The sequence below is a fragment of the Pseudonaja textilis genome, chromosome 4 (assembly GCF_049901715.1).
Source record: "Pseudonaja textilis isolate UNSWEBS1 chromosome 4, rPseTex1.2, whole genome shotgun sequence".
NCBI lineage: Eukaryota > Metazoa > Chordata > Lepidosauria > Squamata > Elapidae > Pseudonaja > Pseudonaja textilis.
In genome coordinates, this window is record NC_141993.1 from 12,859,721 (window position 1) to 12,875,861 (window position 16,141).

The 16,141-nt window shown below is 43.9% G+C and overlaps 1 protein-coding gene across 10 annotated transcripts in view; it reads right to left on the reverse strand.

Annotated features, from left to right (window-relative positions):
• The window catches only part of ANK3 (ankyrin 3), a 318,758-nt gene that overhangs the window by 101,945 nt on the left and 200,672 nt on the right, over positions 1-16,141 (reverse strand). For 6 of the 10 annotated variants that reach the window (XM_087932241.1, XM_087932246.1, XM_087932245.1 and 3 more), the window contains 6 exons: positions 15,927-15,950; positions 14,229-14,327; positions 11,771-11,869; positions 7,551-7,649; positions 3,621-3,818; positions 173-271 (listed from right to left, as the gene is read on the reverse strand). In XM_087932241.1, coding sequence (XP_087788367.1) covers positions 173-271; positions 3,621-3,818; positions 7,551-7,649; positions 11,771-11,869; positions 14,229-14,327; positions 15,927-15,950 — 618 coding nt within the window. The remainder of the gene's footprint in view (positions 1-172; positions 272-3,620; positions 3,819-7,550; positions 7,650-11,770; positions 11,870-14,228; positions 14,328-15,926; positions 15,951-16,141) is intronic. The other 4 variants (XM_087932252.1, XM_087932247.1, XM_087932249.1 and 1 more) reach the window with 1 other exon arrangement.

A 16,141-nucleotide genomic window follows, 5' to 3' on the forward strand; every position in this document is an offset into this window, starting at 1 on the left:
GGCAAAGGACTTTGTTTTCTTAAAATTAGCAGGCAGAAATATTAACCAAGGCAATAGAAGATGGTGATCGTGTTTACTGAAAATCCCTTTTTGGCATTCTGAGCTCCTGCGCGCCAAGGCTGAAGTGTGGCTTATTCAACGTAACCTGGACGTAACTTCAAAGATTCCTTACCTCCGTGACAGCTTGAATGGAGGCTCCATGTTTCAGCAGAAGTTCCATCACTTTAATTCGGTTCTTTTTGCAGGCAATGTGAAGAGGCGTGAAACCGTTCTGAAAATTTTGGAAAGCGTTATAAAAATCCCCTAAAGCAGCGGTTTCCAACCTTAGCCACCTTACGAATGGTGGACTTCAACTCCCAGAATCCCTCAGCCAGCAAAGCTGCCCTAAAGTATTGCTTGCAAAATCTATCTATCCCTTTTGATATCGTACGACATCTAAGCCTTACTTATAGTAAGTAAGCCTTACTTACTTACTTCTGCTTGTTTCTATTTCTCCAGGAGTTCAAGGCAGTTGACGTCAGGATGACAATTTTATCCCCACACAAAGGTGAAGTAGGTTGGGCCGGGAGAGAGGGAGGGGCCCCTGAAAAATCCTCCTCCCCAGAAGCCTCCATAAGGGGAGTTTGAAATGGGGTCTCTCACTCCTTCATTATTTATCATCATTTTATATAATTCTTTATTGGCCAAGTGTGATTGGACACACAAGGAATTTGTCTTGGTGCAAATGCTCTCAGTGTACATAAAAGAAAAGATACTTTCGTCAAGAGTCAAGAATCATCAGGTACAACACTTAATCATAGTCATAGGATACAATAAGAAATCAAATCATACCAGGAAACAGTCAATATAAATCGTAAGGATACAACGACAAAGTTATAGTCCTGCAGTCACAAGTGGGAGGGGATGGGCAATGAGGAGTGATGAGAAGGTTAATAGTAATAGTAGTGCAGACTTTGTAAATGGTTGGACAGTGTTGAGGGAATTATTTGTTTAGCAGAGTGATGGCTTTTGGGGAAAAAACTGTTCTTGTGTCTAGTTGTTCGGGGTGTGCAGTGCTCTATAGCGTCGTTTTGAGGGTAGGAGTTGAAACAGTCCTAGTCAAACCCCTTCAGTAAACACCATGACAGTGTCATATAAGCTGGTAAAAATAGTTCATTATTCTTGCCAAAATGCTAATGATAAACGTGGCCCAAAGAAAAGAAAGGGATGTATAGTTTAGCACACAACTGCATTCGTGCAACTGCAACATGATTTTAAAAAAGAATTTCCTGACAACCAAAAAATCCGTGCATTGTTGCTCACAGCATTTGCTTAGATGTTGACGATAAATTTTTAAACTAGTCAAAGTAGCTTCAGCCGCTTATTTTAAAAGCAACCGACAGAACTAGGTCTCACCTTGGAAGAAAAACACTTCAGCTACCTTCTCAACTGGAGGGGAAAAATATCAGATACTTTCAGAGTCGTTGCCTAGTCTAGATGAATGGAAAATCCCTTTTGTTGTCCCCATCACCACCAGTACCATCATCCACAACATCATCAGGAAATCTTCTGATTGCACGTGTCAAAGGGCTCTCTTCTTGCCAAGGGCTATCTTTTTACATCCCATTTGGGGCTAGCTGTGTTGTGGTCCACTGGCGGCCTGTAGAGCTGGCACAGAGTTGGACAGTAGAGAGGAACATGGGCCAATCCTGGAGCCTGGGAAGGACTCGGACGAGGGATCTGAGTCTGACATAGAGATGGGGCCAGGGCCATCTGAGAGTTATGTGCTGACTCTGGAGCTTCGAGGATCTGACATCAGTGGCATCACCAGTGCACACTGCTCAGAGCTGCCAGAAGGGAAGAACAGTTAAGACTTGGGAGTAAGGCTTGGAGAGGATTGGCTCCTCCCATAAGACTTAAAGGAGGAGCAAAGGGACATGAGCCTTTGCAGGAAGCAACTTAGTTCGTTCTGGTCGGTTTATCTCTGAAGCTCTATGTTGACTTTGTGCTCCATTTGGCCTTGTGCAGCTAATTGGCAATCTAGTTGTCAGCAGCATTTCAAGGGAGATAAAGGTGGGTGCTCATCAGCCTTATCCCAAACAACTATAGCAGACTTCTGTTGGGATTATTCACAAACTGTTTGGGACTCATTACGAGCTGTGAATGCATATAATTCACAGCCATTGAAATGAAAACAAGTTTTCTGGGAACAGTGTGTGGTTGTTACTGTCTCAGGAAGCCTTGGTCAGAACAAGCTGGTCCACGAGACAGGTGATCTTGGTGACTGACCTCTCTCTTCCACTGTCTTCAGGCAGGAAGTTTAAACCTTCCAGTTCAAGATTTATCAATTTATGAACTATAAAGGCTTGTTTTCCTTGAAAAAGTCCCTAGCTAATTTAGATTTTGAGATCATTTAGGATTAAGTTTGCTTAGTGGCTTAGTTTTAATATTTTATTCCTCTTGTATAATAAGCATTTTATTATCATTTGTTACTAAGAACTTGATTGAAGGAAACTGGATAATATTTTTTAATAAAGTAAACTAATATGAATGTATACTTTTGTTGTTGTTATTTTAGGGCACCTCCTGATCATCTAGAGCAGGGGTCTCCAACCTTGACTTTTGGTGGAGTTCCAGAATTTCTCAGCCAGCTTGCCGAGGAATTCTGGGAGTTGAAGTCCACAAGTCTTAAAGTGGCCAAGGTTGGAGAGCCCTGCTCTAGAGTCCCCGGGGTCACAATAGATTGCCTGCAGCCATAAACTATGTATTTTTTTTGATTCTGTAAACCAGCCTGTTCCAGTCCTGGCCCCCTTTTCTTCTACCTGGCCCTGAGGAGATGAAACACTTTTAATTAGGATTTAATGTCACATTGAAGATTGGTGCAGGCTGGACCAGGAGGATCAAAGCAGAAGACAGATGCATTTGTGCTCTCTGCTCAGCAGGCCATTTCTGGAGGCTGCAGAGGCCCAGTTGTCCCCCTCTCTGCCTGCTCAAAAAGGTACGCCTTCTGCAGCCCACCTGAAGCGTGACTGAGCATGGGATCGTGGCCAACTGCAAGGTCACAATCCACTCCCAGGGAATAAGGTTCGAGGGATCTCCTCTTAGTTACAGAAGGCTGAGGATGCTTAGAGCAAGGGTCTTCAAACTTGGCCAGTTTAAGACTTGTGGACTTCAACTGCCAGAATTCCTGAGCTAACATGACTGGAGGAGGAATTCTGGGAGTTGAAGTCCACAAGTCTTAAAGTTGCCAAGTTTGAAGACCCCTGACTTAGAGTAAAAAAAAAAATGAAAAAAAAGGAACTGTTAAAAAAGGCTTTTATTTAAAAAAAAAGCAGTCAGGTTATTCATAGATTTCTTTCTTCAGCTAGAGAGATTTCTCAGAGTGATAAAAGAATGACTATGATAATCTTTTTGTATGAAGAATTTTTAACATAACCACAACATCAGCCACAAAATGAAACCAATTCCTTCCTTCCTTCCTCCCCTTATAATACATTATTAATTAATAAATAAATCCTCTAAGGAAGTCCACAGCCTCTTCGGTTGAACCGTACTGCTATTGCAATGTTTGTTGCCCTCCCAACTCAGACCCAACTTAGCTGGTAAATGTGGGGGGGGAGAGGGACCCCCTGTATGCTCACCAGTGCTTTGGCATTAGGATTTGCCTTCTTGTCCAACAAAACCTTGGCAACCTTGTAATGGCCACAATGAGCGGCTACATGAAGCGCTGTCAGGTAGTCATTGGTGACATCGTCCACCGGTACGTGGTGCTCAATCAAGAGCTGAACGCAGTTGAGATGGTCTCCTTGGGTCGCCATGTGCAATGGAGACAAGCCATTCTAGAAGTAGAAAGGAGGAGGGAGGGGAGAGCAGAGTAAGAAAGCCACCTCTGGAAAAGGAAGACAAGACTGGTTCTTGTCAAATCTGGTTCTTGTCTAGCTGCTCAGCTGGATGGGTGTTTATAGGGAGAGGCTCAAGCAAACCCTTTCAACAGGCTGTGATTCTTATCTTACGAAAGCAACCTATCTATGGGAATCTCAGGAAAAGGAAAAAGAAAGAAATGTTTACACTGGTAGAAGAAGTGCTTAACCTGGAAGCTAGAGACATTTCACTAAATAAGGCCAAGGCAGGAATAGATATCTAATCTTTTCAGTCAAGGATCTCCAACCTGGGTCACTTTAAGACCGGTGGACTTCAACTCCCAGAATTTCCCAGCCAGCTTTGCGGAATTCTGGGAGTTGAAGTCCACCGGTCTTAAAGTGGCCAAGGTTGGCGCCCCCTGTTTTAAACCACAGGGTTGTTTCTCACCTAGTAAGAACCCTGTATTTAAATAAAAACCTTTACCCCCATACACCCAGAAAGACCTGCGTCCAAAATATCCCCAGCAATGGAATGCAAATAATCTAAGGTTACATGGCACAGATCTCTAGATATGGATCTTTTAAAAAGCCAATGGTTGCAGAGAAGGCCTTCGGGATGCACCTCTTGAAGACTAAATGGAGCAGCATTTCCTTGAATGATGTATGAAGCCCATAACTGCAGATTAGATAGTCAACAGAGGTTTCCATATGAGAGATGCTTAGAATTTCTCTTTGATACCGAGCACCATTTTAAGAAATCCTGGTAAGAGAGCCACAATTTAGAGTGATTGTGAGTTAACGGTTTGATAAGAGGGGAAATACACATTCCCATCCTTGGTATTCTGACTTACCAGAAAAAGAGGTATCCTGCATCCCTTCATATCCACTTTTGCCCAGACAAGATTACTGTTAATACTTGCTTACATAAGAAAAGCATTATAATCTGAAGGGTTTCAAAACAGCTTCTCTTTCCTGTGATTTTGGTTTGAGCTTCCTGCAAGAGGACTAACCCTGTTTAGTTTCCAAGCCTAAACTCAGTTGGGCCAAGGGTGCCATCTACTGAGACAAGACAGGAGCTTCAGAAGACTTCCGGAGACTACCATCGCTTGGAGAGAGGTCTCCAAACTTGGCAACTTTAAGACTTGTGGGCTTCAACTCCCAGAATTCCTCAGCCAGCATAGCTGGGAGTTGAAGTCCACAAGTCTTAAAGTTGCCAAGTTTAAGGACCCTTGGCTTGGGGTGACCAGACAAACTGTAGAAAGCCTGGTTCTAAGGAAGCACAACTGAAAGTACCAGAAAAGGTGAAGGACGCAAGATGTTCTCCATGACCTTTTCCTTCAGAACTGACTAGCACCTCCTTTTTCTTGTTAGCAGCCATTTTCTTGTGCCAAAAGTAATGACTGGAGAAGAGTAAAAACAAGGGCCATGATAACTTAAAGTGAGTCACGGCCAATTCCACACTAGGCTGAATTCTGCTGCTACAGCACCTTCAGGCAATGTGAGAAATTAAAAAAAAAGACCATTTTGGAATCAAATCCACACACTAGACAACACAGATTGAATGTATGTTTTGAAAAACAAAGAAAATGCCATTTTAGGAATTCCTTGAGAAAACAAGCTTACAGTTTACTTTTCTTGACACCTCAGCTGAAGCAAGCAGAAAATACAGCTTTAGGATTCTCCATTGGACGAAGAAGACCGAAGGCCAAACACATAAGAATGAGGTGTAAACATGACTTCCAACCTATAGGAGGACTTGACAAAAACTCAACTCAAACCTCCCTTTCTTCTTTGTACAATTGATGCCCAATTTTGTACCACAATCTGCTTTGAATCCCTTCTGGCTTGAAAGACAGATTGACATGAGAAATCAAACCCAAATTGGGTGGATGAATTATATTTTAATGCTTTTTACTACTGAACCTCTCAGGGGTGTTGAGTTTTAGGTAGTATAGAAATTTAATAAATAATAACATAATTTAGGCTTCTCGAACTGTTTGCCCGTGATAGAGGGAAATGTTTATCAAAAAACGGTCAAATTAATCGCAGGCATTGCAGATCAAATGTTGACAGATAGAAGGATTGTAACAGAACAGAACTTGGCCACTTTAAATCTTGTGGACTTCAACTCCCAGAATTCCTCAGCCAGCAGAGTTGGCTGAGGAATTTTGGGAGATGAAATCCCCAAGTCTTAAAGTTGCCAAGGTTGGAGACCCCTGCTTTGGAGAATAGCTTGATTCCCTTTTTGTGGCAACCCCTGAGATATTGGAACACTACTATCATGTCCTTCTCTTCATTAAACTACATACCCAATTCCAGCAACCATTCTTTATGTTTTAGCCTCCAGTCCCTTAATCAACTTTCTGGCTCTTCTCTGCGAGTCTCAACATATTTTTTACACTGTGGGGATCAAACTGGATGCTGTATTCTGAGTGTGGTCTTACCAAGGTATTATAAAGTGGTATTAACATTTCACATGATCTTCATCCTATTCCTCTGTTAAAGCAGTCTAGAACTACATTGGCTTTTTTGACAGCTGCATCCCACTGCTGGGTCATATTTAAGTGATTATGTACTCCAAGATCCTTCTCACAATTACTACAACAAGGTACCACCTGTATTATACCTGTGCATTTGGTTTTTCTTGCCTAACTGTAGAACCTTACCTTTTTCAGCACTGAATTTCATTTTGTTAGATATCATCCAATGTTCAAGTCTGTCAAGGTCCTTCTGTATCTTAAGCCTAACTTCTGGTGTGTTGGCTATTCCTGCCAGCTAGGTCTCATCTGCAAATTTGATGAGTTCCCCATCTATCCCCTCATACAAATCATTGATGAAGATGTTGAAGTGTGCTGGGCCTAAAACAGAGCCTTGGGGTATCCTATTGCATACTTCCCTCCATGTTACAAATCCATCTGGTGATGATGCTTTCTAACCCACATTTTTCTATCTTATCAAGTAACTAGGTTGTTATCTACTTTATCAAAAGACTTACTGAAGTCCAAGTAAATTATACCCACAGCATTCCTCTGGTCCACTAATTTTGTCACTTTGTCAAATAATGCAATAAAGTTTGTCTGGCGCGATCTGTTTTTGACAAACCCATGTTGGCTTTGGGTTATGATTTTGTTTGCTGATTCATTGCTTGATTAATCTCTGGTCAAACACTGACAAAACCTGAAAATCCTGTTTGAAATAAATTTTCACCTGAGACAGGAAGAAAAATACACTGAATATCAATAGGCATCCATCTGTCTTACATGCTTGAAGTCCCTTCATTCTCACCTGCTCGCAGGTATGCGCAGAAAGGAGGGAAAGCAGCATGTTTCTGTTTAAAAAACTAAGACACCGTGCTGAGTCTTACGATGAACCAAGGAATCTGCCATGAGTTCTACAATTGCCCCATTTCCCAACTGCAAAATGGGTGCAGAAGTTCTAGCCTGAGCTACAGAGCTGTTGCTATGAGTAACCCAAAATAACGTAGACAAAGAAGCACCCTGAGAACTCTAAAAAGCATTACCTGTCTCACCTAATTGCAAGGCTATTCCTAAGCTGGAAAACAACAGAAACCATGGGTTGAGAGGTGAATTTCCAATCATGTTACATTCAGCCAAACTCTTTTCTTTACAAGCCTCTCCGAAACAAAAGACAGACATAATGGCAGACTTTGGAGTCTATGACTCCCAAAAATCCTGAGCTCTACAACGTTACCTTCGTTTTGGAAAGAAGAGGGGCTCCACGGTCAAGCAGCATCCGCACCACTTGTTCATGGCCGCTTCGGGCTCCACAATGCAGAGGCGTCAGGCCATCCTGAAGGAAATAAAATTACAGCTCTTTTTGCAAGGGAAGCCAACAAAAACAGGCGAGTTTAATGCCTGAAGAGTAGTGTCCAGGAAGAAAACTACATCTTAATTATATTTTTTACTTATTGAAACAGAACCAAGATGTCACATTTGCCAATATCATAGGATAATGGTTCAATAAATATTTATTCTGGTTTATGAGCCACAGTGGCGTAGTGGTTAGAGCGCAGTACTGCTGACTGCCGGCTGCCTGAAATTTGGCAGTTCAAATCTCACCAGGCTCAAGGTTGGTTCAGCCTTTTATCCTTCTGAGATGGATAAAATGAGGAGCCAAATTGTTGGGGGCAATAGACTGACTCTGTAAATCACTTAGAGAGGGCTGTAAAGTGCTATTGCTATGCATAAAATAAAATGTAGCTTCCTCTCCCGGATGAAGTTCTTCTTGGTCCTTCCCCGCTACATATTCTGGATGATACTTCAGAATTGATATTTCGAGTCCAATCTTATAAAGTAGCCACCTGAAACCCTGCCATAACAAACCCCAACTTTCTTTAAACACATTTCTGAATGAGGCATTTCCAGGAAAAGCCTTGGAGAACAATTTTATGAAACACAAAGAACAGATCCCACGCAAAGTTCTTCATCTGAGGGTCTCACTCAACTTCACATGGTCTCCTTACCAGGAGGGACTTTTCCTCCATCCCCCCAAAATGAAAATTTTGGGGTAGGATGAATGCCTTTCCTCCCTGGTCACAGTCCTACCCTCAAGCCCTGATCCTTAGAGCAAGAAAACCAAGTGTTTACACACTGGGAAAGTTCCTGCAGGTATCTCATTTAGATGATTCAACCTATGCATCTTGTCATAGAATCCTCAGGAACTGCAAATGGCGAAAGGATAATGTATGTTCTATACAACTCATCTATGAGTTAATTAGAAACAACCAAGAATATTGGTTTGTTTTTTGTTTGGAAAGGTAAATCAATCCAAGCTGCTCAAATCCAATCCCTGAATTTCTGAGGTTTGACAACACATCATCTCCCCCATTGTTTTGCTTCAGGAACTCATGGGATTCATGAAGAAGTCATCATTTCAAAAACTACCTCAAAAAACTCCCAAATTCAAAAAACCACAACTCAGTATGCTTCACGCAGCTATCTTCAAGCTCTAGGAAGGTCCTGCTTTTTCCTATCTAACTGATATTTATTTGGATTTTTTGCTCCTTGGCACTTCTCACAACGTTCCTCCAGGACAACGTGTCAGCTAATGTCACTTTCTTTAAGATGGCTGAGGCAGTTTGTGACAGGCCAAGCACTTACACCGCTTTACTTCACAGTTGAGGCATATTTTACCCGTAGCCTTGGTCTATGAGACTGAGCCCTCATATTTCCCATCATGTCATTCAATGGCTGCACAACATATCAAGCCCATCACTCTCCTAAGCTCCATTTAAACCTGAAAGTGCCACAGAGCCAAAAATCCTAAGAAGGGAAGCAGGACTCAGTAGCTTCATCGGCCTTTAGAGCAGGGGTCTCCTTGGCAACTTTAAGACTTGTGGACTTCAACTCCCAGCTTTTCTGGCTGAGGAATTCTGGGAGCTGAAGTCCACAAGTTTTAAAGTTGCCAAGGTTGGAGACCCCTGCTTTTTAGAGGACTTTCTTGTTCTTTGGTTCTTCCAGGTGTTTGTTTACTGAGAGTTCACATGCTCCAGGTAACTGTGAATATGAGTGGTTTATACCTTTGCTTTAGTCATCAGGTTAAAATATAACCAGCAGCATGACTTCTACCAAAAGCACTTGCAACTCATCCATCCCAAGTGCCTTTCAGAAAAACTAGATCTTAAACATTTGATTTCATTTCAGTGTTTTGCTTGTATGCCATTGCCACTCATTCCTATAGGTGCTTCCTGGAAGGAGGTGACCTAATCTCTGTTCTTAAAAAGTGGGCCACTACAGCTTGCATTTGTGGCCCCAGGTGGCAATATTCCCTAGGATATGGGTCTCACTGAAAGGGCAGGCACCACCTGGAAAAATACAATCTCCAGAGCCACATTGCACTAATCAAAGCAACTCCAGCTAATTTGGGACTTTGTACTTTGCTTGTTCCTCCCACAAAAGGAGGGGAGATGGGGATAAATGCGTGGGCAGAAGAGCTATTCATAAGCCAATTTATTAAGACTAGATAGGATCACCTGAATGCCATGTCAAAGAAGTTCGAAACCAGTCAAATAAACACCAGAAAAATATGAGGAGCCATCAGTACAATAACGAAGAGAAAATGACATTCCGGAATGCCAGCAAGCTCAGCGCCATAAACAAGATCTATACAACATATTATTTAGCTGTCACTTCACCTCTTTTACTTCTTTAAGTCACATCAATCACTTATTTTCTGTGCATTTTTGGGAAGTGCTTTCAAAGCAGCTTTGATGATTCTCTGAGTGCTCAGTGTGCTCCATTAACCACCTGATATGCTGGGGAGCATCTTTTAGACAGGGGGGAAAGGGCGTTATTGCTCTAGTCATTGAGATCACATCTAGTGAGGGCAATCTTATTTATTGTTAGGATCCCGTTGTATCTCAAATGCCAAAGTGTGAGGTTATCAGGGAGCTGTTCCCAAAGAAAAAGAGGGCACATTGAGGGAAACCTCCCCCCAGAATCACAAGAGCAATGAATAATGGAAGCAGAGAACCAGGAGTCCTGAGACAAGGCCCAACCGGTAGAAGTTGCTGTCACAAGATATAGCAAAGGCTCCCACCAAACACCTGTGGGACCTCCATCTAAATACTACGTCCCTTTCAGTGCCAATTGCAAGGGAGCTATGGAGCTTACGTTCTGCAGGTGAACTCTACCTGGTCCCTCTCAGAAGAAAGCCTGGATTAAGGAGATCTTGGGTTTGAGCAGAAGAGTTTGGGCCATCTCCAAAGAAGCAACTCTCATGCCCCAAAGTGGTGGCAGGACTGGAAGAACCACATTCGATGTCACCTGCAAGGCAAGGAAGCCCATCCTCTACAGGAGGCCATGCTCATTCTTATGTTTTTTTCTGAAATCTCTCTCTTTCTTAGGCAGGAGTGGGATTCAAATTTCTTAACAACTGGTTCTGTGGGCATGGCCTAATTTGTGGGTGTGGCTTGGTGGTCCCGTGACTGGGTGGGTGTGCTTTGTATGTAAATGTTGTAAATACTTATGTAAATATTGAATTTTTTTATTAAAAAAAAGAATTTTTTACCCAAAATCAGGCAGATTGAGTTGCTCACAGAATCACAGATTCACTTAGAGATCTATCTTTCTGCAATCTGCTTCCTGAGTCTGTCACATAAAATTTGTTTGCAAGCAAACTTAAAAAATTAATTCACAACACACCATGTATGTAAATATTTAATTTTTTATTTAAAAAAGAGCAACTTTTACCCCAAATCAGGCAAAGCGGGCAGGCAGATTGAGTTGCTCACAGAATCACAGATTCACTCAGAGATCTATCTTTCTGCAATCTGCTACTTGAGTTTGCACTGAAAAATAGAAGCTTCAGTCCTAAGGAAGGTTCAGCTCTGCTTTTAGATTAGTTAGAAAGCAAGAAATCCAATAATTTCCTGCTTTCTAGCTAATCTAAATCTCCCAGCACAGCTGGTAATTGGAACAGCTGGTGGGCGGGGGGGAGGAAAAATAGGAACTTACCAAAAATTAGGCAAAGGCACAAGGCAGGCAAGTTGGGTGGCATGCATGCCAGGTAAGGAGTGAGTGGGCAGGTGGGGAAGGTGGGGCCAGCTAGTGGCACGATTTGCCAGTTCTTCGAACTGCGCAGAATCGTAGCAACCGGTTCTATAGAACTGGTCCGACCAGGGAGAATCCCACACCTGTTCTTAGAGTTTGCTCGGCCCAAGGCAGTGAAAGAGAATTTGCCCTCATTTGGTGTGCAATGTGGCTGGGTGAATGGTGAGAAGGTGAATGCTTTGATGTGGTTTTTTTTTTTATGGTTTTATAATCGGCCTCAATATATGTGAACCAGCAGGAGTCAATGGTGTACAAGCACTGCACTAAGGAGGACGCTTAGAGAGGAAGATGGCAGAACTGACCATATTGCCCAGGACTCGTTTGCAACGCAAAGTAATGAAACAACGGTGGAAGTCTTACCCTTGTTTTGGCATCAATTTTGGCTCCTCTGTCAAGTAACAGCTTTACCATATTGGTGTTCCCTCTTTTGGATGCTACGTGGAGGGGAGTGATGTCATTCTGCAGAGGAAAAAAAGAAACAGCCTTTGCATTTCACCTGGATGGAATCTCTTTCCCATGCTGGGACTCTCAAGGTTCTCATTTTTGTACCATTTTGAATTGCCTCCTCCCTTCCTGGAGGACTTGTGTGGAAGACCGGGCCGGGTGGGGGGGGTGGGAGGAGGAAAAAAAATCTCCCTTCTGCAGGGATTTCAAGCATGAGCAGCAGAGGTCCCTGGCCAGTTTCTGTTTTCCTGCCTTCTCCTTTCCTGCCCCTTCTAATCAGCAGAGCCATCAGCAACCGCAGCTGGTAGGAAGGGGCCTCGTGCCCTGCACACCTGCTCTCAGGCGCAGTTCTCCCAGGGTATGAGAAACCCCTGGGCCCCAATACCAGATGGCTCTTGGTTATTTTCACTGTGGCCTTGGCACTGCCCCAAGTGCTGAGCTGGCACCATTGTGGTAGGGGCTCAACCAGAAAGCTCTCTTGGTGATTCAAGGCATCATGCTGTTTTTTTTTTTTTAATGTGTGTAATATATCTTGGGAAGCTGCAAAAATACTTCCTGGAAGGCAGCAGCAGCAAAGCACCACCAAGAAAGCATTAATCGATGCAACTGCCAGAGGTTAAGCTGGACCCGAGGGCATCTCTGCCTCCTAAACCAATGGAGCAGTGGTGGTATTCAGCCGGTTCATACCGGTTCAGGCGAACTGGTAGCAAGGATTTGGCACGGGTCGCTGAACCAGTAGTGACTTCTGGCTGGCCAGGCCCCCAACCCAGTCACCCAGTCGCCGCTCACTCACTTTCCCCTCCCGCCCAATGCCTGCTTACCTCATCCGCCCGATGCTCGCCCACCCAGTCACTCCTTAAGGTATTTCTTTTTTTTTTTTTTACCTCCCGTCAATCTGCTGTTCCTACAAACAGCTGTGTTGGGATTCCCCTCACTTCTTACTGCTTCTCCCAGGAGGCCCAGGAAAGCAAACATTGGAGGGAGGGAGCACAGCCCCCCTCCATTTCTGGGCCACAGGGAAGCTTCCTGGAAGCAAAAAGGCCTCCCCAGAAACTCCTCTGAAGCCAGGACGGCCCCAGAACAGAGCGTGGAGGGGTACCACATGCCACTTCTAGGCTGTTTTTTTCCTTCCTGAGCCCCAGGGGAGCCTTCTGGGAGTAAAAAGGCCCCTTCCCCGAGGCTCCTCTGAGGCCAGGAAGGACAAAAAATGGGGTAGGGTGTTGCTTTTTTTTAAAAAAAGGCCATGGCCACACAATCACCTAGCCATGCCCACTGAAACTGGTAGTTAAAAAAAACTGAATCCCACCACTGCAATGGAGGGCCTCTTTCAGCGCTTCTATCAGTAGCCAAAGCCTCATTCTGGCTGAGAAGAGGGAGACTAGGAGAGGACTAGACTCTTTTTCTCAGGAGGTGTTTTCCCTTCCCCTGGAATGAAACTGGCTCTCTGCTTTTTGCATGAGAGTCTTCATCAACTATCTTATCTGCTCTTCTTGTGCTGACTCACTTCAGAGTGAAGTTGTCCTTGAGGTGAACCCAAAAAGACTCATGAATAAAGGGGAAGAAAAACACACCAAAAGCTCAACTGCCATCCAAGCAGAACCATTAATTCTGCAGAAGAAACCTTCACTCCTTCCTCCACGCGGGATGCGTGACTTCTGCACAGTTGGTCACAGAGCCCCATGATTGTGCCCCAAGAGCAGTGATGGAATTGTGCCCCAAGAGCAGTGGGTGTGGCTTGGTGGACGTGGCGTGGTTTGGTGGGCGTGGTTTGGTGGGTGTGGCAGGGGAAGGTTACTACAAAATCTCCATTCCCTCCCCACCCTACTAACCTGCTTTTCAGCTCCGTTCTCCCATGCAGGACAACAGGAAAGACCCAGCTGATCAGCCAGGACTCAGGAGGCATAGAATAGATGCGGGCAGGGCCAGTCAGAGGTAGCATTTGCCAGTTCTCCGAACTACTCAAAATTTCTGCTACGGGTTCTCCAGAACTGGTCAGAACCTGCTGAATAGCACCTCTGCCCAAGAGCCAGACTAGAGGGAACCTGTTTCTTTTCTTTCTTTCTTAATCAGCTCCACAAGCAATCAAGGAGGGACTGGAACGAAGATTTGAAACTGAACCACCAGATCTGAAAAATCCCTCTTCACCTTTCTTGGAAATGCTCCTACGTGTTACAGGAGGCAAACACCCAACTGTCTTTGCAAATCAGCTTTCGATCTCTCCCCTAAACAAGGCCCTGAAGCTTCTCTGCTTACAATTTCTACTGAAAAGAGATGATGGGGGTTGTAGTCAAAAGGCTTAGAAGGTTCTGGGTCAAGGGAGCAGCCCCAAACAGAATACATACATAGACTTTTTTTTCTAGGGATTGTGACATACCCTGGCAGTAAAGTCCACAGCCGCCCCACGGTTTAACAGAAGCGTAGCTACGTTGATGTTCCCATAGTGAGCAGCTATGTGCAAAGGAGTGAAGCCACTCTGAAAGATAAAGAGAAACAACCACAACATACACAGCAAAAGATCAATTATTGTTATTTTTTTTCAAATGGAAGACCAGGAGCTTCGATAATGCATGTTCCCGAAATGGGGAGGGCTTTCCAATTTTTACCCCTGTTTTGCTTAGCGGTCTGTCTGAGGCTGGGGAGGCTGGGAGAGCTCAGAAGAAAATAAGTTACTCATATTTTGGGAGAGGAAAAGCAGGAAAAAGTATTTGGCTATTTCAAAAAAGAAAACTAAATAGTAATAGCAATAGACTTATATACCGCTTTATAGTGCTTTATAACCCTCTCTAAGCGGTTTGCAGAGTCAGCCTCTTGCCCCCAACAATCTGGGTCCTCGTTTTACCCACCTCGGAAGGATGGAAGGCTGAGTCAACCTTGAGCCTGGTGGGATTTGAACTGCCAAATTGTAGGCAGCTGGCTGCAGCAGAAGTAGCTTGCATTACTGCACTCTAACCACTGTGCCATACAGGCTCCTCAAATGCTACTAATACAATTATTAATAATAATAAATTAATAATAAATGCTACTAATACAAGACAAATGATGCCTGCCATTTAGTTTGTTCAGTCAATGTCTTTTTGGAAATATCTATCTGGGATGAATATTTCAGCATCTTCACCAGTTAAATATTTTTAAAGTTCCCTGCTAAAGTTCAGAAAGAAGTTGCCTAAAATAATTGCTGGCTATTTTTAACTATCCAAAGATTGAAGACAGGTGCTAATTGAAACAACATCAGAGTCTATTTTAAAAGAAATGAATAAGAGGTGGGTTTTTAAAAAAATTATTCTATATAAGGTGAAGTCTCCCATTGTGAGCAATCAGGCTGGATCAACCTTACAATTTTATTAGAAAATATCCATCCAAACCAAGATGTTCAGTGAGTCGTTCTGATACTCGAGCGATTGGGTGTGTTTGTTTGTTCATTTTAAGTTCCCCTGTTTTGACAAATGCTAAAACATGCAGCCATTCCGTCCATTCCCACCACGAGTGAAAATTTCGTTGGGAACCCATCCGCTTCCGAAATGGTCCAACAAGCCTGGTTTAGCCATGCTCCCTCTGCCTCCAACTCAGACATTTCTGAGTCCCTGGGAAGAATCCGTCCCTTCTGGTGGATGCCGACAACCAAGTGTCATGCAGGAGCCAGTCCCTGGGTGCAGAGGTGGCCAGAGATGTCTGCAGCTTTGCACGGAGCGGATAAAGTCTCGACCCAGCAATGGAGACCCAGCCAGACACCGCTTCTGGCTCTGCGACGGGAGTGGGGGGGAGACCATGACTTCCACCGAAGTGCTCTCGAGGGGCACTTTTTTTAAAAAAAGCACGGGACTCAGCTGCAGAAAACCCTGCCCCTCCACTCCATTCCCCATCACCCCAACGACCCCACCCCAGCCCCCAGCCCATCAGCACATGCCACCCTCGGTTCAGACGGAAGCCGCTCTCTACTCCTCTAAAAGGCAGCGCAGAGAAGAGAAAGAAGAACAGAAGCAGCAGCTCTGAGTGGTAGAAGAAGAGCGATGATGCACAGAGAGACTCAAAGTTGAAACACAGAAGAAGACTTTATATAGATATAGAGATATACCTCAGTTGTTCTATTCACCATCATCTAGGTTAACACATTGGGAAGCAAAGGAAAGGGGGAGAAATGAATGGTTAGTTCTCCAACGGCCATAATGGGGCAGAAAGCTTTGTGAAGGCCAGATGAGGTTAAAATAAAACCACAAACAAGCACAGGAGGGAGGCAGGGCTGACCAGCAGAAACACAAATGGTTAAACATGTAAGTAAATGCCCCTTGG